The following is a 24,413-nucleotide window of genomic DNA, read 5'->3' as shown; positions in this document are numbered from 1 at the left end:
ATTGTAGAGCCTGAAAAATACGTGCATATGACATTCAACTATAAAGCATTGGGACTATTTTTAAATCAATAGGAAGCACAAGAAGAAACGCTGTTTTCTTTCAAAGTCATTATCCTGAAAGGCCATAAACTCACTCCCGTGATGTCACAGTTCAAATCCTTTTGAATTATTGATCTGCTTTTAAAAAATTCGAACTCATGTTATCCTGGATACAGATGCATTGTCGGTGAGCATCTCTCTTATATCTGATCTTTCTGGAGTCACCGCCTATAATCTGTGGCCGTGACTGTAAGGTTTGGCATTTGGCTAGTTAGAAGGAGTCACTGCATATATGAAAATAGCTTTAGAAATAGATTTCCACCTTCTGCCCCTGAAGGATCTATTGTTCTTTGTGATTGGGTCTTTCATTTTGTACATTAAATGATGTTAGTGTATGAAATTAGTAGCTTTGCCACAAAGTTTTCCTCTTCTTGCCCAAGGTCAACTTTCAGAGTTTGCCAAGAGAGCATTGTGGGATTGGATAAAACCAACCTCTATCACACCTCTTGGGGGCACCGGAGTAGCCTTTCCAGAGGAAAACAGCAGCATCTCACACACTGTTTGGCACAGCACTCGGAGCCAGGAAGGGCTTCAGGGGAACAGGGCAGGGTGTGGGGAAAGCCAACTGTTCTCTTTAGTCTGTTGTAACCTGGCCTCCACAACATAACACTTTCTGGGATTTTCTGACTCACAGCTTGGGAAGATCAGGGGAATATACTTGCCAAATTGAACAGAATACCTGCTTCCTGCTTAACTGTTCATTTTGAGCGGAAAATCTAATACTTTTCCAGAACATGTTTGGATATAAGAAGGAATAGAAATGCCATTGTGAAAATGGTTTTGTGTGTGTGTGGTAGGAAAAAAAAGCCCTAATATTCAAAGAAGATGGGTCTTGGTTTCTTTATTCCATTTTATTAAAGACTATCAACAGAAAAATAAACATTTCTTTTTCCTCAGAAGTTAATAACTATTAACTTACTAAATTAGTAACAGCTCTCTCAGTCTACCAGAAAGCTATAACAATAATGAACATAGATAGACTTTACTTCTTTTTTTAAAATTTTTTAATTGTTATGTTAATCACCATACATTACATCATTAGTTTTAGATGTAGTGTTCCATGATTCATTGTTTGCATAGAACACCCAGTGCTCCATGCAGAACGTGCCCTCTTTAATACCCATCACCAGGCTAACCCATCCTCCCACCCCCCTCCCCTCTAGAACCCTCAGTTTGTTTTTCAGAGTCCATCGTCTCTCATGGTTTGTCTCCCCCTCCGATTTCCCCCCCTTCATTCTTCCCCTCCTGCTATCTTCTTCTCTCTTTTTTTTTTCTTAACATATATTGCATTATTGGTTTCAGAGGTACAGATCTGTGATTCAACAGTCTTGCAAAATTCACAGCACTTAGCAGAGCACATACCCTCCGCAGTGTCTATCACCCAGCCACCCATCCCTCCCACCCCACCCCCCACTCCAGCAACCCTCAGTTTGTTTCCTGAGATTAAGAATTCCTTGTATCAGTGAGATCGTATGATACATGTCTTTCTCTGTTTGACTTATTTCTCTCAGCATAATACCCTCCAGTTCCATCCACGTCATTGCAAATGGCAAGATCTCATTCCTTTTGATGACTGCATAATATTCCATTGTATATATATACCACATCTTCTATATCCATTCATCTGTCGATGGACATCTTGGCTCTTTCCACAGTTTGGCTATTGTGGACATTGCTGATAGCCTTTACTTCTTACAACTCGATGAAGTAGGCCTTATTATGTCCATTTTACAGATGAGGAAACTGAGGCACAAACAGGTTAAGTAATGTGCCCAAGTCATACATTTAGTACGTGGCAGAGTTAGGATTTAAACCAAGAGAGTGAGGTCATGAATCAGTGCTCTTAACTACTATGCGAACACTCAGAAAGTTACTAAAAAGCAGGAAGAAAAATTCTTACCTTGTCATGGATAACAGTGCACTAATCACTTAGTAAATGAAAGTGCAGTTTTTACCTAAGTCTCTAATGTGAAATGTGGGTAATTAAAGAATACACAGAGCCTGCAAACTCATTTACTTTTATGACTGGTTCTAGGCAAAGAAAATGATTTATGGGTTTAAAGAAGTCGAATTCATGAACCATTCTCTCTCAGGGAAACCAGCTGGTGGTCTATATTCACAATATCGCTTCTCTACAATGGAAGACATAGCAATGGAGCTGTGTGAAGACGTTTTTTGTTTTTTTGTTTTTGTTTTTGTTTTTGCTTTGTTTTGTTTTTATGGAAAGGGAATTCGGTTAAAAGTGAAACATATCCGTGAGGTTAACTGAGAAAGAAATCGGGAGAAGTCTGAGAGGAGCCCAGTGGAACTTGGTTTCCACAATTCTCATATTTAACCATGAAATTAAAATTAGGTGCAGGGCTAGATTTTCATGGGCATAAGGAGGTTTGTCAGTGAGTTCCAAAGAGTTCACATGGTCTTCTTTCTACTCCTTTCTAAAATCTGTCTGAAAGACCCGAGAATTTTGACTGCTGAGTAAACTTGCTCATTTAGTAAATAACGAGTAAAAAAAGTTAAGAGTTGACTCAGAAGAAAGACAGGAAGTATGGTAAACGTGGGTGAGGGCATTACAAAGTTTGCAAACAAAACCAAATCTCTAAAGCATGATGATTTGCTAAACTATTATAAGTAACTTGGGAGAGAAAGCAGGACACCCACAAGGGAATTCTTTTTCATCTTTTCCCCTTCTAGTCAGAGTTCCATCCAGATGTTGCAGCCTCATGCAGCTAGTAGAATAATTTTTAAGAATAATAATTGAAAAAGCAAACTAAGATTTAAATGGCCAAGATAAAAATACACAAAGGGGATGTTATAGTGTAATGTTTATTAAGCTAAATTTTATTTTAAATTACTCCATTTCAGTACATGACAGGAATGGTCCACAGTAAAACAAAAGTAGTATTTCCAAGAATGTTATTTTATTATCTCCAGTTCTGTATGCATTTTCGCCTTTGACATCTGTCTCTACCACCACGACCAACACAGAATGGTTCAAAATAGAATTGTGACTATGGGCATGGGAGTGAGATAAACTCAAAACAAGCAAACCAACACCAATGACCAGTAAAAGTGTTGCTCTTGATATTTATAGACCATATTTACAAAAGTCAAGTTAAACCAACTGGTCATTATGTACATGTGTTAATATTAGTACTTTATATTTACGGATTTGTGTGCATTTGTATTATCAAGTAAAAAGATAAATTTTAAATTATTTATGAAAAATATATAAAATATGACTGATAACATACTTCAATTTGAGTACGTGTTCAAAACTCAGTGCTTAAAAATCTTTGGAAAAAGTCCAACAGACATTCTGATGGCAGATGTTAAAAGCGAAAGAGATGAGGAAATAATGAGTGTTGAGCGTGATTTTAATAAGTAGGGGAGGTGGGCAGAAAGAAGGTGTACACCTGGGCAGGAATCACACAGGATAAGGCAGATGAAGACTCAGAAATGAAAGATGTACAGTTTTTCTCAAGATCCATGTCATGTGACATTGAACAGAACCAAGGCACTTTCAGGAAAAGGTAAAGGAATTTAAGTTTTGTTTGTTTGTTTTTAAAGATTTTATTTATTTATTTGACAGAGAGAGAGATAGCGAGAGCAGGAACACAAGCAGGGGGAGTGGGAGAGCGAGAAGCAGGCTTCCCGCCGAGCAGGGAGCCCGATGTGGGGCTCGATCCCAGGACCCTGGGATCATGACCTGAGCCGAAGGCAGACGCTTAACAACTGAGCCACCCAGGCGCCCAGGAATTTAAGTTTTGATAATGAGTTCATACTATCAGCCAGTGCAGAACCGACTTCCGTCTAGAGAGTCCTTAGGAAGCATGCCCTGGGCATTTACGGCACAGTCAGCTACAACGTCAAGTTCTTTGTTGGGCTTCCGTTAAGAGGGAAAGGGTGCCGCGTGCCATATAATGCCCTCCCACAACCGCCCTGGCGATCTGTCCTCCCCGGAGAAGCACGGGGTGGCATGAGCCCCCTTCCCAAACACAGCGGGGTGGGAATTCTCGCGCCTGAAAACTCTTCTTTCTCTAAGAAGCCCCTAGGACTTGGGGCAACTCGGCCCTGCGCCGCGGCCCCCCAGATCTTCCCCGGGGTGTCTCGCGGCCGGGGCCCACCTGCTAGTTGAGGCAGGGGCAGCAGCAGCAGCAGAGGGTCCGGCAGGGGTTCTTCTTCTCGTACTGCACCGCCTTGCGCACCTGCGCCTTGGCCTGGCCGGTGTAGTCGAGGGTCTTCTCCACGTTGAGCTCGATGACGTTCAAGGTGTCGGCCTGCTCCTCCACCAGCACCGCCATCTGCAGGAAGAGCTCGTGCACGTCGCGGATGCGGCTCTCCAGCCGCAGCAGCTCGCGGTGGCGGCTCTCGATCTCGTTGAGGGCCGCCCGCGCGCCCTTCACGTCGGCTAGCAAGTTCCCAGAGAACACGTCCCACTTGCCCTGCTCGAACATGTCCTCGATCTGCTCGCCCGACACGTCCTTGCCCATGATCTCCAGCTGGCGCTGGATGCGGATCTTGCAGTTGTGGCGCTGCTTCATCTCGGCCTGGTTGTACTGGTGCATGGCGCTCTGGAAGGTGCGGGTGAGCGCGCTGTAGTGCGCGCGCCAGATGCGCGCCACCGCCGAGTTGGGGCCGTGCCGGGCCTCCGCCTCCTCGCTCAGCGCCTCCATGGCGCGCAGCTTGCGGTGGATGTTCTCGCCCCGGGCCTTGATGTCCTTGGCAATCGAGTTGGTGTCGCGCTTGATGCTGCTGAGGCGCCGCATGGACGTGAGGAAGCGGGCGTTCTGCTTTCCCAGCCGCTTCACGTCGGTCATCAGCTGCTGGTTTTCATTCTGAAGGTCCTGGATGTCTCGGTACAAGGACTCCAGGATGTGATCCGTCTCGAACACGATGTCCTCGTGGGGCGAGTCCAAGTCATCGTCCCCGTCGGGGAACTGCTGGTCATAGTTCTTGGTTAACTCCACAAGTTCGGCTAGCCGGTCCTTCATCTTGCCTGCAAGTACAGACTGGGGTTAAACTCCTGCAGCCAGTCAAATACTTGCATTGAGAACACTGACGCCCCAAATAAAGAAACTTCTGCACAGCGCTCCCAGTTCTTTATTCCCGGGTGTAGGCAACAAATACACTAAAGGAGCTGAATATTCTAGGACATTTGGCTCACAATCACAAGGAAAGGACTATCATGACCGAGAGGCGTGAACACAGCCGTACTTCATAGCCCATAAGGCCTCTGCAGCTCGGAACTCGAGTAATCAGCAATTTAAAATTTCAGAATGCCTCAAAAAATTAAAAATAGAGCTACCCTATGTCCCAGCAATTGCACTCTTGGGTATTCACCCCAAAGACACAGATGTAGTGAAAAGAAGGGCCATATGCACCCCAGTGTTCATAGCAGCAATGTCCACAATAGCCAAACTGTGGAAAGAGCCAAGATGCCCTTCAACAGATGAATGGATAAAGAAGATGTGGTCCACATATACGATGGAATACTACTCAGCCATCAGAAAGGATGAATACCCAACTTTTACATCAACATGAATGGGACTGGAGGACATTATGCTAAGTGAAATAAGTCAAGCAGAGAAAGTCAATTATCATATGGTTTCACTTATTTGTGGAACATAAGGAATAGCATGGAGGACATTAGGAGAAGGAAGGGAAAAATGAAGGGGGGGAATCAGAGGGAGAGATGAACCATGAGAGACTATGGACTCTGGGAAACAAACTGAGGGTTTTAGAGGGGAGGGAGGTGGGGGGATGGGTTAGCCTGGTGATGGGTATTAAAGAGAGCACGTATTGCATGGAGCACTGGGTGTTATAGGAAAACAATGAATCGTGGATCACTACATCAAAAACTAATGATGTATTGTATGGTGACTAACATAACAAAATAAAATAAAATTTAAAAAAATAAAATTTCAGATTGCATTAGGAACCAATCACTTTTTCTTGCTTTATGTTTTCCAAAAATTGCAAATCAAAACAGGCACAGAAAAAGGAAAAAGAAGAAGAAAATATTTGGAAGGATAAAGATTTTTAAATAAGGACAATCAATGTACTCCAAGGCTGTAGGGCCAGCTCTAAGTGCTGTTTTTTGTCTATTTCAGCAAATGCTGAGCATGCCTGGTCCCAAGCAACCTATCAGTTCTTAAAACAGTTACCATATAAATCATGGTTTAAAATGTTTTCTCTTAAAAATGTTATAAAAGTAAAACATGCTTGAAGTAAGACAACAAAATAAAGACAAAAATCTAATGAGGAAGTATAAAATTTGGACGTTGACATTTCCTTGCTCCTCTGTTCATTATCACCGATACAGACTTCAGTTTGAGTGCCTGTTTGGTGGGGGTGACATCTGAAAATATATTTTGATGGAAGATATTAAAAGTGAAAGAGATAAGAAAGTGTTTAATGTGATTTTAGTAAGTAGGAGAGGTGGGCAGAGAGAAGATACCCTTCTAGGCAGCAATCACATAGCATAACCAGATGAAATGTCAGAAACAAAAGATGTTCAGTTTTTCCCAAGGTCCCTAGTAGTATCTTTAACAAAACTATTTGAAAAAATTTTTATATGGAAAATTTCAATCATACATAACCCTAGTAGCAGTAATAAAGCACGCTCTCATTTAACCCATTTAGCCATCACATAGTAGCAATATTTGTACTTTTGTTGTTGTTGTTATGCACATGCTGGTATTTTATTCATATCTGAATGCTAAACACAGTGCTTAAACATAAAATATTCATTTAAATGTATATGAAAGCTCTCAGATGCTGCCTTACCCCAGGTTCCCAAGAAAGCAGTCTGAAACAAATGTTATGTGCCAACATATTGCTGTGATACAATCCCAGGGCCCCCAGGGTGAGGGGGAGAAGGGAAGTGAGGTGGGAAAGAACAGAGACAAATACCCAGCTGGCTACAGCCTCACAAAACAACACAGCCAGTTGCTTAGTCAACTAGAAGTTTCCAGAAACACTACATGGAGTCGTGGCACCTGGAACAGTCCATGAAAAGGAGAAAGAGGGAGTCATTTGTTTATTGCTTCCTTCCTGTCTCCTTTCTCTTCTTGGTCAATATTCAGCCAATGGCCATTAAAACCCCTCTACTTATCCACATCCTCAGGGCAGCCGCTGGGGAAACCAAGTCCTATGCCCATGACCGGGTGCTGCTGTGAAACCAGGCATGAGGGCACCTAAGCCTCTGTGGGTGCATCGGGTCACCCCCACACACTGGAGCTGATGTGGCTACCAACACAGCACACATTACAGAGGCCTTGCCAAGGTTTGGTCCTCGGGGGAGGCTGAGACAGATGGCAGTGTTAGGGGATGAGGTGACAGAACAAACAGCTGGGTTCTTGGTTCTTCCCTGATCGGACAGCCAAGAACTAGAGGGTAGTTGAGACTGAGCGAATCAGGGAGGAGTATAAACTGGATCTGGAACAGACATACATACAGATGAACATGGATGCTACTTTTATATTGGAATTGTTCATCTGTGTACACATCCAAGTGTTATCTGCAATATTTGTACTTCTCATGACCTTTTGAAACAAGTTGGCAGCTCAAGCAGAATCTCCATGTTTTCATAAGGGTGGTTCTAATTCGTTGCTACATAGCAAGGTAAAATAATGTTCTCTGTGTCCACATTTTTCCCAGGGAAGTGAAAAACGTTCATTTTTAGTAGCTTGTATAAATGTCAAAATAATGAACATGTTCCCTTGTGCCCAAGATTTTGTGGCTGCAGAGATTCTCTTCCGACTGTATAATTTGCAGCAAAGAAGGACAATGTAGTAGCACTTAATGGACACTCAATCGATGAGGGATCTTGATCTCAAATTAAAAGCTTCTCTCAAGTTGAAGTAATTAATTTTATTTCACCAAAGAATGCTGACAAGTTGGATTTAGTGATAAATGGGAAATGGTGAAATATTAACCGTGGCCTCTCATCTGCTATGATCACTATTTACATAAATTAAGCAGAAGTTTTATTCCAAGGTGATGATTTTTAATACCTGCTTAAAATGCCATTTTGCTATCTGGTGACAATGAAATGACAATGAAAAGGCAACTCATATATGAAGAAATCTAAATGCTAGTGAACATAGGAGTAGCTGATGTGTATCAAGTGCTTACTGTAATACCAAGTGGTTTCTAGGCACTTGTCATGTGATACCCTCTTTAATCTTCACAGATTCCACGAAGTAAGTATTGTCATTATCAGAGCTGGTACCTGAGCATAGGGAGATTAAGGAACTCACCCATGGTTGCCAGGGAGTGAACACTTGGGCCCTCTATAGAGTAGCCCTGCTTAACCACTACATTAACTTCTTCAGCAAATAAATAAAAGTGAGTCACGAAGGACTTCACTATTAAACAAGGAAATGCAGATTTAAGCACTGTGATTTTCTTCCCCCACCAAGTTGCCAAGATTTAAAATAATAATAATAATAATAATAATAATAATAATAATAATAATGTTTAAAAATTGGTGAGGATTCTGGGAACTCTGAAAAAATGCTGGTAGGAGAGCAAATTGATAGAATCTTTGGCAGGGAGGTTAGCAATATGCATCAAAAGCTTCTAAAATGTGTATTTGTTTTGCCCCATGTACATTTATTCTAAAAATTTGTGCAAGAGTGTGTGAAGCCCATTGCTGTCAATATTTCCAACGTCATGCTATCTTTACAGAAATTCAGAAATACTTTAAATGTGCAAAAATGAGGTATTGGCTGCTAAATCATTGCAGTTTAGAAGGCTATCTAATGGTAGTAAAGCATAAAAAACCATCTTAGGCAGACAAACTAGGTAAAGAGAAGAGGATGTGTAGCACTCCTACACATACATCCTGAAACAAGGACTTGAACAATATGCATCAGAATGTCAATAGTTGGTTTCTTTGAATTGTGGAATTATAAATTATTTTAATTACTTCCTTGTGCTTTTCTGTATTTTCCAAAATTTTTATGATGCCCATGTAGATTTTACAATTAAATAAAATCCCACAAAACTGTAAATATTGTTTGCTTAAAGGACTAATTTCTTAAGGTCCTTCTTTAAGACATATGCATTGCAATCAGTTAACACCTTATGTGACCTGGACAAAGTACATTAGAGTTAGCTGGTTTGGAGTTGAGCTGTATCTATCTGCTTAAGTTAGTATCCAATGTATTCTACGACGCAACAGGTAGATGGTACAGAGAAGGGATATATTTTGATGAACCAGGTAAGAATAGGTACCATCCTTGCTTCTTGGCCAAGACTTAGGAGGCACTACAATGGAAGGTAATGAATGGGTGGTTAAGGTAAAACACCACACACCACAACATTAGGAATCTGTTTGCTGGTCTTCCACTAGTCTTAGACAGGTCCCATGCTCTGTATTGTTCTCCTAAAGCCACAAAAAAGCTATTTGGGGGAATCATCTCATTCATATTATGAGCAGAAAAACACACTTCAATCATACAGATAATGGCCTTGGAAGAAGATGTTCAGAGATAGTCATTCCTTCTCAAGACCTGAAAACTATAAAGGCATGGATCCTAAATCAAGTGAAGGCCTAAGATCATTTGAAGGCTCAAGTCCATAATCAGGTAAGGAGAGTGAAAGGAACAGTGTGGGGAATTAAAGATTCTCTGTGGAGGTGTAGAGGAGATGGTGGCCTTTACCTTGCCTTCCTACCAACCTTGCCTGGCCCAACCCACCCCAGATTGAGTCGGTCCCACTGATCCAGAGGTCTTCTGGTTGCCAGGGAGCAAGCATTAAGAAAACTACAACAGAAAGTCAACCAAAGAGAGGAAACCATCAAAATCCTAGAGGAGAACACAGGTAGTAACTCTCCCTAACATCAGGCATAGCAACTTCTACCTTGATATGTCTCCTGAGGCAAGGGAAACAAAAGCAAAAATAAACTATTGGTACTTGATCAAAATAAAAATGGTTCTGCACAGAGAAGGAAACAATCAACAAAACTAAAAGGCAACCTATGGAATGGGAGAAGATATTTGCAAATGACATATCTGATAAAGGGTTAGTATCCAAAATACATAAAGAACTATTTTTAAAGATTTTATTTATTTGAGAGAGAGAGCATTGCAGGCAGGAGAGAGGGGCAGAGGGAAAGGGAAAAGGGGAAGCAGACTGCCCACTGAGCAGGAAGCCCGATGCAGGACTCCATGCAGGGCTCAATCCCAGGACCCTGAGATCATGACCTGAGCCAGAATCAAGAGTCAGACACTCAACCAACTGAGCCACCCAGGTGCTCCCAGGAAACAGACTCTTAACTATAGAGAACAAAGTGAGAGTTGCTGGAGGGGAGGTGGGCTGTGGGGTGGGTTAAATGGGTGATGGATATTAAGGAGGACACTTGTGATGAGCAGTGGGTGTTGTATGTAAGTGATGAATCACTAAATTCTACATCTGAAACTCATATTACACTGTATGTTAACTGACTGGAATTTAAATAAAAAGTTGGGGGAGGGCTCCTGGGTGGCTCAGTTGGTTAAGCGACTGCCTTCGGCTCAGGTCATGATCCTGGAGTCCCGGGATCGAGTCCCGCATCGGGCTCCCTGCTTGGCAGGGAGTCTGCTTCTCCCTCTGCCCCTCCCCCCTCTCATGTGCTCTCTCTCATTCTCTCTCTGAAATAAATAAATAAAATCTTAAAAAAAAAAAGTTGGGGGAAAAATTTAAAAATAAAATAAATATTTAAAAAATAGAGAAAAGGGGCGCCTGGGTGGCTCAGTCGTTAAGCATCTGCCTTCGGCTCAGGTCATGATCCCAGGGTCCTGGGATCTAGCCCCACATCGGGCTCCCTGCTCGGCGGGAAGCCTGCTTCTCCCTCTCCCACTGCCCCTGCTTGTGTTCCCTCTCTCGCTCTCTCTCTCTCTGTCAAATAAATAAAATCTTTAAAAAAAAATAAAATAAAATAAAAATAATAAATAAATAAAAAATAGAGAAAAAAAGTCAACCATGAAGCTGCTATTTCTAAGAATGTGGCCCAAAAGGTTAAATGTATTCCTTGCTGTAGTTATACCAAAATATAGATGCAGGCACTGAAAGAACATCAAATTAACCTACACATCCAGTAGCTTGATTCTGTACTGTGAGATCTTAAAAAGGAAACTATGATAAATGAGAAAGAAAAATTAAACAATTCTATTGACCATCCTGTCTCACTGTGATAAAGAATAATGTAATACATTTTGGTAAATTGTATTTATAAAGTTGCTAAAATAAATCCTGCTTTGAGTCATGTGGAGATGAAGAATTCAACCGAAATTTTATGACCAACTACCAGAAATCTGCTTCTGTCTTTTAATTTCCTTTTCAGGCATGCATATCATGTGTCCTGAGAACAAGGTCCCACAGGGAAGGAAGGGGAAATTGTGTAATCCTTCTTTCATTGGGCAATTACATTTTATGTACAAAAAAAATATAGGAACAGAGAAGTGACGGTAGCTCAGTGGTTCTCAGACTTTAGGAGGCAATAGAATCCTCTGGAGAGCTGCAAACACTACAGATGCTTGACTCAGTACTTCTAAGAGGACCTTTAGGTGATTCCAGTGCACACTTAAAACTTGTGACCCATTCCGTAGATAATGATCATAACAGCTTCTGATTCATAAGCATAATGCAGTTCTGGACCACTTATAATAGTCCTCATGGCTGGGTGTTAAACAAACTTGATGGGGAAAGATTCAGAAAGACAGAAAAAGAAAGATTCAGAAGGCAGGTTTGGACATACCTCAGAAGGTCAATGAGTGGGGGTTATAATACACAAATAACCCATATACTGGATGCTACAAAGAACAACTATGGAAGTTCCTACTTGCTTCTAAGGGAACCAGTTGTAAACAGAACACAAGGTCATATCTCTGATCATACAACAGAAACGTTTTGCCTACTTACTTTAAGGGGAACAAGAACAAAACTGTTCATACATTGTTATGGGCTAAATTATATCACCCACCCAAATTCATATATTGAAACCCTAACCCCAGCACCTCAGAATGCAATTGGTCTTTAAAGAGGGAATTAACTTAAAAGGAGATCTTTATATAATCTATATATTATTATACATTAAGCAATGCATACATTAAGCAAATTTTGCCTATTCCCAGAAAACAAAACCTTCTCTTGTTTCACAGCAATATGTTAAAGTATTTTTACAAGTAGTGAGAAACTTCAGACTTGAGGATACACAGTTCAATGGAAGGCAATGTGCCAATCATGTGAGGTTTATTACGAAACTCAACTTGTAGATTAACGGAGGGGAACAAATCCAAAAGCATGGAAGGACTTTCCTTTCTGTATTTATGACAAAGAAATGTTTTTAGAGACTTTATTACTCTTGAGTTCAGAAAGTTCCAGATTCTTGTTTCAATGGGAACTAAAAAAAACACATTGAGAGATACACACACACACGTGTGCATAGGCTTTGTATAAAGTTATCAGCTATTAATGAAACTAAAAATATCCTGCCCCATGATAGATAGTTCCAAATAAGGACTTTTGAGTAATGACTCCCTTACTTCAATTATGAAGGGTCCATGTTCTGATTTTCAGGTCGTATAATCTATATCTCCTAGGTCCTGATTTTATAGCAATATTTTAAGTCTTGCAAACAAAAAATGATTACAAATCAGAATGTGTCTTTATGTCTAAGTCCATCACTGGTCCATATGGCATTTTAATGAGCCCTTGTGTAGGAGCCTGTGACATCCTCGTGGATGCTAGAAGGGTGCCCCTTTCTCTGAGTGATACAGCCCTGCACCAGTGCACAGCATCTGGCAAACTGGGCACGGGATGGATTTCCAGTCTCTCTTATCTTCGTGGCAAGTCACCCTTGTACTGGGCAGTCTGCACAGCCCCGTGTGGTTGCCCTGTGTGCTCCCTTCTTGACCTTCCTGCCCAATGGGTGGGGCCAGGAAGTCCCATGGGTCCTATGTCATGGTAAGTTAGCAGTTACCTTCCAGCACACAACACAGGAACACAGCACTTAGCGGGCAACAAGTGTACTTTCCCAAACAGGATGATTCAGGTCCACAAATAATAATTTTACTCAAATGAGTAAAACCTGGCATTCTGCTCTATTTTTTTATTTAAAAAAATGACACATCTAAGAGGTAAAAATCCTTCTTTGAACTTCTGAAAATTATAGGCTAAAATAGAAAGAGTCCCTAAAAAGACTTATCTTCTTACTGCTCTAAAGGTTAATTAAAAAAACAAACAAACAAACAGTTGTGTTGGATCCAAAGTGCACTGGCAAGAACACATTTAATTGTTTAACTTTTTGAGGTTCACTCAAAGCATAATGTGAGAGTCTGAGAAGTATTATCAGAAATGGATTCTAAGTATAAAAGTCTGAGGCTAGAAGAAATAATAATACATGTTTCTTACTTCCCCTCTTCATTAAAGCAAAGCCAGGAGTTTTTCCAAAGCATTTCTGGGGAATCTAATCTAAAAGAGCAGATAGTCTCCACTTTTTTTTTTTAAGATTTTATTTATTTATTTGATAGAGAGAGACACAGAGAGAGAGGGAACACAAGCAGGGGGAGTGGGGGAGGGAGAAGCAGGCCTCCCGCAGAGCAGGGAGCCCGATGTGGGGCTCGATCCCAGGACCCTGAGATCATGACCTGAGCCGAAGGCAGACACTTAACGACTGAGCCACCCAGGCGCCCTAGTCTCCACTTTTTAATCACTCTATTCATTTGCTGCTTCCTGAAACTTTCACTTTCCAGTTCCCTCAATCAGACTTCTCAGCCAACGTTTGAAGAGAAGGCAGTCCAGTATGCATGGCCAGTAAATCGCCAGTGGGCAGGAGGGATTTTACTTACAGCAATATGCTTTCAGATGCATTCTGCAGGTATGCACTGTAAATCAAAGTCCATACATTCGCTCTATAGCTGACATTTATCAGCTATATCAGTATTTGTGGAGTGTGCAACACAGTGCTAAGGACTGTGCGGTCTCTATGAGGCCCTATTTTCATCCCAGTTTTACAGGAGAGGAAACTTGAGGCCTAATGAGTTAAGCAACTTGCCTAAAGTCACACTCTAAGTAAATGTGGAGCTGAGGCCTGAATCCAGAAAAACTGACTTAAGAGTCCATCTATAAACCACAAAGCTACATTAGCTTCTTTTTCCAGAGACTCCTTGATAAAGGCCTTGAAACCTTTAATCTTCCTTGATATATTTTTATATATTAAATATATATTTATACACATAATATTCCATTATATTCCATATATATATAATATATATTCCATACACAGGTATATGTGTTATATGTATATATAATGGAATATTACTCAGACATCAAAAAGAATAAAATCTTGCCATTTGCAACGATGTGGATGGAGCTAGAGCATATTATGTGCTAAGCAAAGTAAGTCAGAGAAAGACAAATACCATATGATTTCACTCATGTGGAATTTAAGAAACAAAACAGATGAACATATGAGAGGGGAGAAGAATAAAAAAGAGAGAGGGAAACAAACCATAAGAGACTCTTAAAGATAGAGAACAAACTGAGGGCTGATGGAGGGAGGTGTTAAGGAGGGCACATGTTATGATGAGCCCTGGGTGTTGTATGTAAGCAATGAATTGCTGAGTTCTACTCCTGAAACCAATATTGTACTGTATACTAACTAACTAGAATTTAAGTCAAAATTTGAAAAGAAAAAAAAAAAAAAGGAAGAACTCTTTAATCTTCTAGGGAACTATTCCCTGTCTGAGTGCATTTGAGTTGCTATAACATACCACAAGCAGGGTGGCTTATAAACAACAGAAATTTGGGTGCCTGGTTGGCTCAGTTGGTTAAGCGTCTGCCTTCAGCTCAGGTCATGATCCTGGAGTCCCGGGATCAAGTCCCACATCAGGCTCCCTGCTCAACAGGGAGTCTGCTTCTCCTTCTGACCCTCCTCCCTCTCATGCTCTCTGTCTCTCATTCTCTCTCTCTCAAATAAGTAAATAAAATATTTTTAAAAATTAAAAATAAATAAATAAACAACAAATTTATTTCTCATAGCTCCAGAGGCCAGAAGTCTGAGATCAGGGTGCCAGCATGGTTGGGTTCTGTGTCTGGTGGTGGCCTGCTTCCTGGTTCATAAATGGCTGTCTTCTCCCTGTGTCCTCACAATGCAGTAGGAACAAGCAAGCCTTCTGGGGCCTCTTTTATAAGAGCACTACTCCCATTCATGAGGGCCCCACCCTCATGACTTAATATGCCTCCCAAAGACCTGTTGGGGGTTAGGATTTCAACATGTGAATTTTGAAGGATCCAAGCATTCAGACCATACTCTTACCCAATAGATGTTTTATATCTGCAAAAATTATTAGCATCTAATAACCCAGATATGAAAGAACACATGAAAACCGTGGCACCATTAGAACAATTACCTTCTTTCTCATAATAATTTCCTCACATCAGAGTTTCCCCAATACTGCAATGCTTTCATTATTAGAGCCTCTGTTACTCTACCAGACAGGAGTAACTCATCACAACTTGACAAAAGTCCACAGAATTAACGTTCGTAGATAGTTCTCTTATAACAAAGATCCGCTGTATTTAGGATTGACTCAACTATTGAAATAACCAAGCACTGATACTTGGGAATAGAAATTCTACAGTCAGGAGTGTGGAAGTGGTAACAGAGGAAAGGCTAATGAATGAACTTGGTAAGGGAGAGAGTAAAGACAGTAGAGTTCCAGGGTCAAGGTTCAAATCATCTGTACAAGTTTTTCCACTCTTATCTGTATGAGGATTTACAAACAAAACCAGTTGCAGTATTCTACATCTGATTTGGCTTTGGCCCCGGAATGTGAAACAAACTTGTGACTGGGAAATATAGAAGAAATCTTTGGAGGAAAAAAACATCGTGGGGAATAAACGTTCAGTCCAGTATGTCTTTGATTAAACTTACATATTTTATAAGTATTCCACAGGGTACTTTCTTAAAAAAGGGAAATCAGTAGAGTTTTCAAGAATCATTAATGACCATTTCTTTCCCAACTCATAATATCAGTTAAGGACCATCCCACAGAATCTGTAGATATCTTTTTCCTGTTCCTTTTTCTCTGAGACAAAGTCCTGATTCTAATCCTGTTGGCTGCTTACTTCTCTTCAATTCTTCAAGGAAACAACTTATTATTTCTAGCTGACAACTTTTACATGAGCACAGAAAAATCTCAGTTATCCAATGTCATCACTGCAGGTTTTTCCATGTAAGTGACCTTTTTACCTAACTGAATTTTCTCCCTTCAAATAGGAAAGGGGTTCACTCATTTTTGTTGAAAATCTTCTTCTAAAATGCACTGATGTACTTCCTTCCTTAAAGAGAAGACTTTGAATACAATTTATTGGTGACTCAGATTGTCATTATTAACATCTCTGAACTGTATGGGGATACACTTTGTTTTCAAATGTTTCTCTTGCCTTGGGGTTAAAATGTCAAACCTTTCCTCAGTTATTCCCAGCTACAGATATTCTTCTCATTCCCTTTATAGGTTGTAGCAAAAGTTAGTAAGAAATTAAATAAAAGCCAAGCACTGAATCATGGTAAACTACATGTGGGTCAACAACCCTCTGGAATCAAATGTACTAAGTAAAGCAAGGAAGGAAAAGCTAATGTCAGTGACAAACTGAGTGTCCAATATGAGCCAGTCTCTGAGTCAGTGAGAAGGCTGGGATTTAAGCCCACATCTGTCCAGATCCTATGTTCATGTTCTGTCCACTCAGTCCCACGCGAAGCTGTGTGAAGAGTTAGGGTATGTGGTGTAAGTATTGCTAAGAAGAAACATTTTTCACCACTCTGACATTTCCCTCCCTGTAGACATATCTTGCCACTTCCTCCTGCCAAAGGGCACAGAGTTGCTTATCTGACTGGTGAATCTGGAAGGAGAAATTGCCCATGATAGCCCAGCCTCTTCTTCCCTCTTCCTTTTGAAAGGCGGCTTACCACGGAGAACCCGTGTTCTCCTCCCCTGTGCTCCTGGGTGGGAGTGGAGAGGTCAGCTGATGGGGAGGGCACTCTAGGTTCAGGGACATAAAGCACAGTTCTCCATCAATGAAGCCACTTCCTCCAACCTTGTCTTTATTGGTAACAAAGGTAACACTTCGGCCTCTGTTTTATCCTTCTATTTCAGTGGGTATGGAAATCAGATGGGTAAGGGGAAGTTATTTATTATGTTCCCTTTTCAATCAACCCAATAATTATGTCAAGTAAAATCAGAGAAGCAGAAAGACTGGTGATTATCTTGCACCCATGCCTTAATTCTAAAGATGAGGAAAGAGAAGCTCATTATATTTAAGTACCCTACAAATAATGGTAAAGAGATGGCGGAAAGGGGGAAACAGAGTAAGGGGGAAAACTCTTATGGAATAGACATTTCCATTTATAGCAAAAAGATTCTAATATATGTAAAGCATTTTCATGAACCAGGCATATATTGAAAGTTTAATAAAGGAACCTCGATAAATAATTGCTATTAATTTTACTCTTTTAGTACCTCATAGTCTCTGAACTATGAAAGCAACAAATTATTAGATTATTTCCATGATGTGATGACCATCAATTCACATCTCATTTTCTTGGCCTGGCCTCCCAAGTGCCCCCATTCTTCCTTTCCAAATTTGTACATACTCTTTTGGGAAAGTTTGAAACAAAAATTCACTACCCATTTTTCACAGCTCTTCCCATCAAGAGGTATAGACTATTTTCCAACTCCTTAGAGTGTGTCCATGGGACTTGCTCTGGCCAATGGGACATCCGCAAATACGATGCAGAAAAAAAAATGATGATGGGAGCATCTTGTAAGGCACTGTGCAAAAGGGCTTGCCACAGGGAGCCCCAGAACAACACAGCAGAAACTAACTGACACAGAAATTGGTACCTACTACTGGGTATTTACCCCAAAGATAAAAATGTAGTGATCCAAAGGAGTATGTGACCCCAATATTTATAGCAGCAATATCCATAATAGCCAAACTATGGAAAGAACCAAGATGTCCATCAACAGATGAATGGATAAAGAAGATGAGGTATACATATACAATGGAATATTATACAGCCATCAAAGAAACGAACTCTTGCCATTTGCAACGATGTGGATGGAACTAGAGGGTATTATGCTAAGCGAAATAAGTCAATCAGAGAAAGACAAGTATCACATGATCTCACTGATATGAGGAATTCTTAATCTCAGGAAACAAACTGAGGGTTGCTAGAGTGGTGGAGGGTGGGAGGGATGGGGTGGCTGGGTGATAGACATTGGGGAGGGTATGTGCTATGGTGAGCGCTGTGAATTGTGTAAGACTGATGAATCACAGACCTGTACCTCTGAAACAAAAAATACATTATTATGTTAAAAAAAAAAAAAAAAACAAGATAGTAGGAAGGGAAAAATGAAGGGGGGGAATTGGAGGAGGCGACGAACAATGAGAAACAAACTGAGGGTTTTAGAGGGGAGGTGGGTGGAGGGATGGGTTAGCCCGGTGATGGGTATTAAGGAGGGCACATATTGAATGGAGCACTGGGTGTTATAAGCAAACAATGAATCATGGAACACTACATCAAAAACTAATGATGTTATGTATGATGACTAACATAACATAATAAAATTTTTAAAAATAAAAATTTTTTTTTAAATTTTAAATGTATATCTCCTTTGACCTAAAAACTACCATTTTTTGGAATTCGCAATAAAATGATTAGACACATATACAAAGATATAGTATAAGAGCTTGTGACTGCTAGGAAATTGGAGACAATCTATGTATTTACCACTATCAGTGGTTTAATAAATTGTGCAATCTATAAAAAAAAAAAGAGAGAAAAAAGAAATTGGTGCTTAGAAGTAGCATGTTGCCATAACAAAAATCTAAAACATTCAGCAATGGCTTTGGGACCAGACAGCAGGTGAAAAGCCGTGAGGTAGCTATTAGCAAAAACTGGGAAAATGGCAGGCAAAATGTGAGTGTTGATGGAAAGAGGGATGAGGAAACTATGCAGCCGTGGGGGAAAGGCAACCCGTATTATGCAGCAGCCAGCCAGTCTCTGTGGCAGCACAGAAGACTGAAAGCACACACAGTGAAGGCTGGATCCAGCTGCAGAGGTCTCCAGGCTGAAGGCTGAAAAGTGTTCGTTGAGTGCTTCTAGCTGCATATAAGGTTCTGCAAGAGAGAGGGGTGCTAAAACCTGAATGATCTACTTAATAAGCATTATGTAGAGAAGAGAAGAGCCAGAATTCACGAGATTGGAAAATAAAACCATTTGCCTTCAGTCTCTTCAGTTGGAAGAAAAGATTTGTATAGGAAAAAATGACCTCAGAATAAAGACCTTGGTAAAATTTAATGGGGTGCCTCGTAGACCTTCTCAGTGGGGCAAAAGGGACTCTGAGACGCCTAAACATGTGATTTCATGGCAGCGTAACACTCAGCCCAAAGTAGAGAGAGATTTGTCTTGAAAAAAAAAAGTGTGGACATGAGTTTTAGGGGCAGGGACTCTCTGGGATTCTTAAAAACAAGGTTTTAAGGAGGATTTTCCTGATAAGCTCAAAGGCAAGACAGAGTTCAGAGGAAAAGAGGCCTCAGGATGCCTGCTTTCCTATGAGCAGGAAGTAGGCTAAAGAAGATATTTAGAAGCAGAAATATGCCATTTCTTAGGGGAAAAGAGGAAAGTTTCAGAAGGTGGAGCCAGGAGCAGTGGAGAAATAGGTAGCCGTGAACCAGTCCTGAGACGCAGAACTGGGTCCTAATTAATCACCCCCTGGCCCAGGAGTGGGGGTACCAGCAACACAGACCTGGATAGAATTGGCATGGAAATGTGATGGTTATTTTTATCCTGTGAATATGTTTTTGCTTTAATGGATTATGTCTTTTGGTTATTCTTTGCCTATTTCATCATTTTATGTTAGGTGTGTATGGGGAGATAACTGGGGGTTTTTGTTGTTGTTTTTCATTGTCTCAGGATCAGGAGGATCTACATGCAAAGAGCTGGGTCTGAGAAGTCCCAGAAGTGTCCAGAAGTGATGCAGAATGAAACTGAACCATTTCCTTACACCACACACAAAGATAAACTCAAAATGGATGAAAGACCTAAATGTGAGACAGGAATCCATCAGAATCCTTGAGGAGAACACAGGCAGTAACCTCTTCGACTTCGACCGCAGCAACTTCTTGCTAGACATGTCTCCAAAGGCTAGGGATGCAAGGGCAAAAATGAACTATTGGGACTTCATCAAGATAAAAAGCTTTTGCACGTCAACAAAACCAAAAGACAACTGACAGAATGGGAGAAGATATTTGCAAATGTCTTATCAGATAAGGGGCTAGTATCCAATATCTATAAAGAACTTATCAAATTCAACACCCAGAGAGCAAATAATCCAGTCAAGAAATGGGCAGAAGACATGAACAGATATTTCTCCAAAGAAGACATCCAAATGGCCAACAGACACATGAAAAAGTGCTCAACATCACTTGGCATCAGGGAAATACAAATCAAAACCACAGTGAGATACCACCTCACACCAGCCAGAATGGCTAAAATTAACAAGTCAGGAAAAAACAGATGTTGGCAAGGATGTGGAGGAAGGGGAACCCTCCTACACTGTTGGTGGGAATGCAAGCTGGTGCAGCCACTCTGGAAAACAGTATGGAGGTTCCCAAAGAAGTTGGAAATAGAGTTACTCTACGACCCCGTAATTGCACTACTGCATATTTACCCTAAATATACAAATGTAGTGATCCAAAGGGACACCTGCACCCCAATGTTTATAGCAGCAATGTCCACAATAGCCAATCTATGGAAAGAGCCCAGATGTCCTTTGACAGATGAATGGATGAAGATGTGGTACGTACACACACACACACACACACACACACACACACACACAGGAATATTACGCAGCCATCAAAAAATGAAATCTTGCCATTTGCAACGATGTGGATGGAACTAGTGGGTATTATGCCAAGCAAAATAAGTCAATCAGAGAAAGACAATTATCACATGATCTCACTGATATGTGGAATTTAAGAAACAAGGCATGGAGCGCCTGGGTGGCTCAGTCGTTAAGCGTCTGCCTTCGGCTCAGGTCATGATCCCAGGGTCCTGGGATCGAGCCCCACATCGGGCTCCCTGCTTCGTGGGAAGCCTGCTGCTCCCTCTCCTATTCCCCCCTGCTTGTGTTCCCTCTCTCGCTATGTCTCTCTCTGTCAAATAAATAAATAAAATCTTTAAAAAAAAAATTAAAAAAAAGAAACAAGGCAGAAGATCATAGGGGAACAAAGGAAAAAATGAAACAAGATGAAACCAGAGAGGGAGATGAACTATAAGAGACTCTTAATCTTAGGAAACAAACTGAGGGTTGCTGGAGGGGTGGGGGGTGGGGGGATGGGGTAACTGGTGATGGACATTAAGGAGGGCACATGATGTAATGAGCACTGGGTGTTATATAAGACTGATGAATCACAGACCTGTACCCCTGAAACAAATAATACATTATATGTTAATTAATTGAATTTAAATTAAAAAAATAAATAAAAAATAAAGAAATAAAGTAATAAAACTGATTTTGGGAGGGAAGTAAAAAAATAAATAAAAACACAAACATAAGCAGCATGTACCATATGACTGTCGTGATGCTCTATGTCACCTACTTGATGATCATGGTTCACTTACATACTTGGATTTTAATGCAGTGTGCATTTACAATATTCTGTTCATACTGTATGCAAACATTAATATAAAGCATACACAAAAAAAGGAGTATGTGTTTCTCAACATGTCTGAGGACAGCCTTCCTTCCCTTTTGAAGATTGTGGTCATAATCATAGTAAAGAGAGAAAAAAAAAAAAAAAAAACGATGCTAAAAAAAGATTATCTCACACACAAGCAACATCCACAAGAAAGGCCAGAAACTGTTTATAATGCAGCATGCTAAGTAAGAGTGCTTGAGTGGTGGGGGTAGGACAGTACAAAGACACAGCACTTTTAACCCTGGCTGAGTTTCAGTCTGATAAGAGGTTCTGAGAACTTGAAGAGCCAGTTTTGAAATGGAGGTAGACCGTTTCAAGTGTATCATAAGTCTGTCGTTCAGATTGCCAAAATAAAGAACACTGGGCAGACAAAAATGCAACTTCCAAACATGTCCACGGCCATGTTCCAAATGACCAGAGACGTTTCCTGCTATCATACTAAAAAGAATAAAAATTAGAGGGATGTGAACTAGGTTTGGAAGAAACATCAGAAATTGATTATGGCCCTATTAACCTCTCAGACTGTTAAAGGCAATCAGGGTACTTCGTTTCAGAGCTGTATACTCTGCTTAGGATTCCGCATATGCTCAGGGAAATGTTAAGAGAGTGGCTAAGTGCTGAGCCTGTTCTGCCACCACTGGGTCTAGCCTGGACTGCTTTGCTTTCAGGGTTCCCAGCAGTAAGACAGGGCAACGCCTAATAGATGAGTGCTTTTCAAACCTCTGCTTATGCCACATTTCTTCTCTCTACCTTATCTTCCCCAACTATAAATACCTTCTGCATGGGATGGTGGGCAGAATGAAATGAGATAATCCACGTACAAATCTTCGAAGAGTGCCTGGCAGAGTAAGCTCTCTTATATGCTGTTATTGTCTCTTCGTGATTTTTAATTCACTTAAAAAGCCAAAGGATATCCAGCAACTATAATTGCATAAATATTAGTATAAATGGTGCATTTGCTAATATACTACCAACAGTTTATGACCCATCTCACCTATAGTCATAAGTGAACACTCATGTTTGGCGGTTTAAATAATTTTTGTTTTAATGCCCTTATTGTAAAATCTCTTCTTTTCTGAGTACAAAAGCAACACATGCTCTTCTTTATTTTTATTTTTTATATTTATTCCTATATTTTTATCTTATTTTATTTTTTAAACTAAACAGTTTCTGGCCTTTCTTGTGAATGTTGCTTGTGTGTGAGATAATCTTTTTTTAGCATCGTTTTTTTTTTCCTCTCTTTATTTATATTTTTTAAGATTTTATTTATTTGTCAGAGAGAGAAAGAACACAAGCAGGGGGAGTGGGAGAGGGAGAAGCAGGCTGTCCGCTGAGCAAGGAGCCTGATGCAGGGCTCCATCCCAGGACCCTGGGATCATGACCTGAGCAAAAGGCAGACGCTTAACCGACTGAGCCACCCAGGTGTCCCAACACATGCTCTTTTTTAAAGAAGAGGGAGGAAGAGAAATCAAATGATACAGAATTGTTTTACTTGGAAAGTAAAAATCTCACATCATCTAATACTACTATATATAATAACTATATATAAAATAACCAATCCAGACTCTTTTCTATCTTATAAGGTTGTGAATACTTAAGAGACAACATTCAGAACTGATCCTGACACTGTGAAATATGGAATGGTTCCACAGTAAACCATAGGAATTCTCTGGGGTTTCTTCCTGCCAGAGGCATCCCTCAGGGATGCAGGCCTGTAGGGCACGTCCCTCTGTATTCTCTACCACCAACATTTTTGTGCAGGTGAAATCAGGAACAATGAAAACAACTTGGAAAGGGGAAGGAAGTTCTAAAAAGGAATATAATCCTTCTTTTTTGCTTTCATGTTTAAGAATCTCAAAATGGTGATCCCAATTCCACACATCCCAGAGACGGTAGAAGAGTCTTAAGGGGGTCTGTCAGTCTGAGGACCGCTATCTTCAAGATTCAGTGTTTATAAAGTCAGTGACCAGGTTTTCTTTGGGGAGCAGATAAATAATTTTAATTCAGTAAACATCCCCTGAACATCTCCCTCATACATGTATCACGAAGGTAAGCCCTATTCTCCACCCCAATAGTAAGTAAAGTTTTGTTGTTAGTAGTGGTAGGCTTTGTTTTGCTTTCCAGTTGGATACAGGACCATGGAGGGAAGAAGTCTTGCCCCTCAGCTAGCTGACATGAGTCCTGAAAGCAAATCTGGTATAGGAGAGAGGGTGCTCAGCTAGCCGTCAGAGGCCTTATCCTCACTTCCATCTCCAGCTGTACAAAGTCGAGCAAAACTTCGCATGACTTGGAGTGGCAGGTTCCTCACCTGTAAAATGGTAATGACATTACCTATCTCATAAGGGTCTTTTGGGGGGAAGGTGGGGGTGGAGGAGATCATTAAATGATGTAAGTAATGCACATAAAAGCACTCTATATATCTGAAAGTATTTTACAAACGTGGTATTAGAAATTTTTATGTTCTACCATTGCCATCCATCATCAGTTTACTGCCCTAGGTAGTTTATTCAAAATACTACAAGTACTACCCCTTAAGAAACATGTACAGACCATGTGAT

At 40.6% G+C, this 24,413-nt stretch overlaps 1 protein-coding gene across 3 annotated transcripts in view; it reads right to left on the bottom strand.

Moving 5' to 3' along the window:
- Positions 1-2,906: 2,906 nt before the first annotated feature.
- Positions 2,907-24,413, bottom strand: part of STX11 (syntaxin 11) — a 45,857-nt gene continuing 24,350 nt past the window's right edge. For all 3 annotated transcript variants that reach the window (XM_034990894.1, XM_034990896.1, XM_034990895.1), the window contains one exon: positions 2,907-5,095. In XM_034990894.1, the coding sequence (XP_034846785.1) occupies positions 4,227-5,095 (869 nt within the window). In that variant the 3' untranslated portion in view covers positions 2,907-4,226. The remainder of the gene's footprint in view (positions 5,096-24,413) is intronic.

Source organism: Mirounga leonina, unplaced genomic scaffold (assembly GCF_011800145.1).
Source record: "Mirounga leonina isolate KUSES-001 unplaced genomic scaffold, KU_Mleo_1.0 Mir_53, whole genome shotgun sequence".
Lineage (NCBI taxonomy): Eukaryota > Metazoa > Chordata > Mammalia > Carnivora > Phocidae > Mirounga > Mirounga leonina.
The sequence above is the reverse complement of the archived record's forward strand: the minus strand, read 5'-3'. Positions and strand labels throughout refer to the sequence as shown.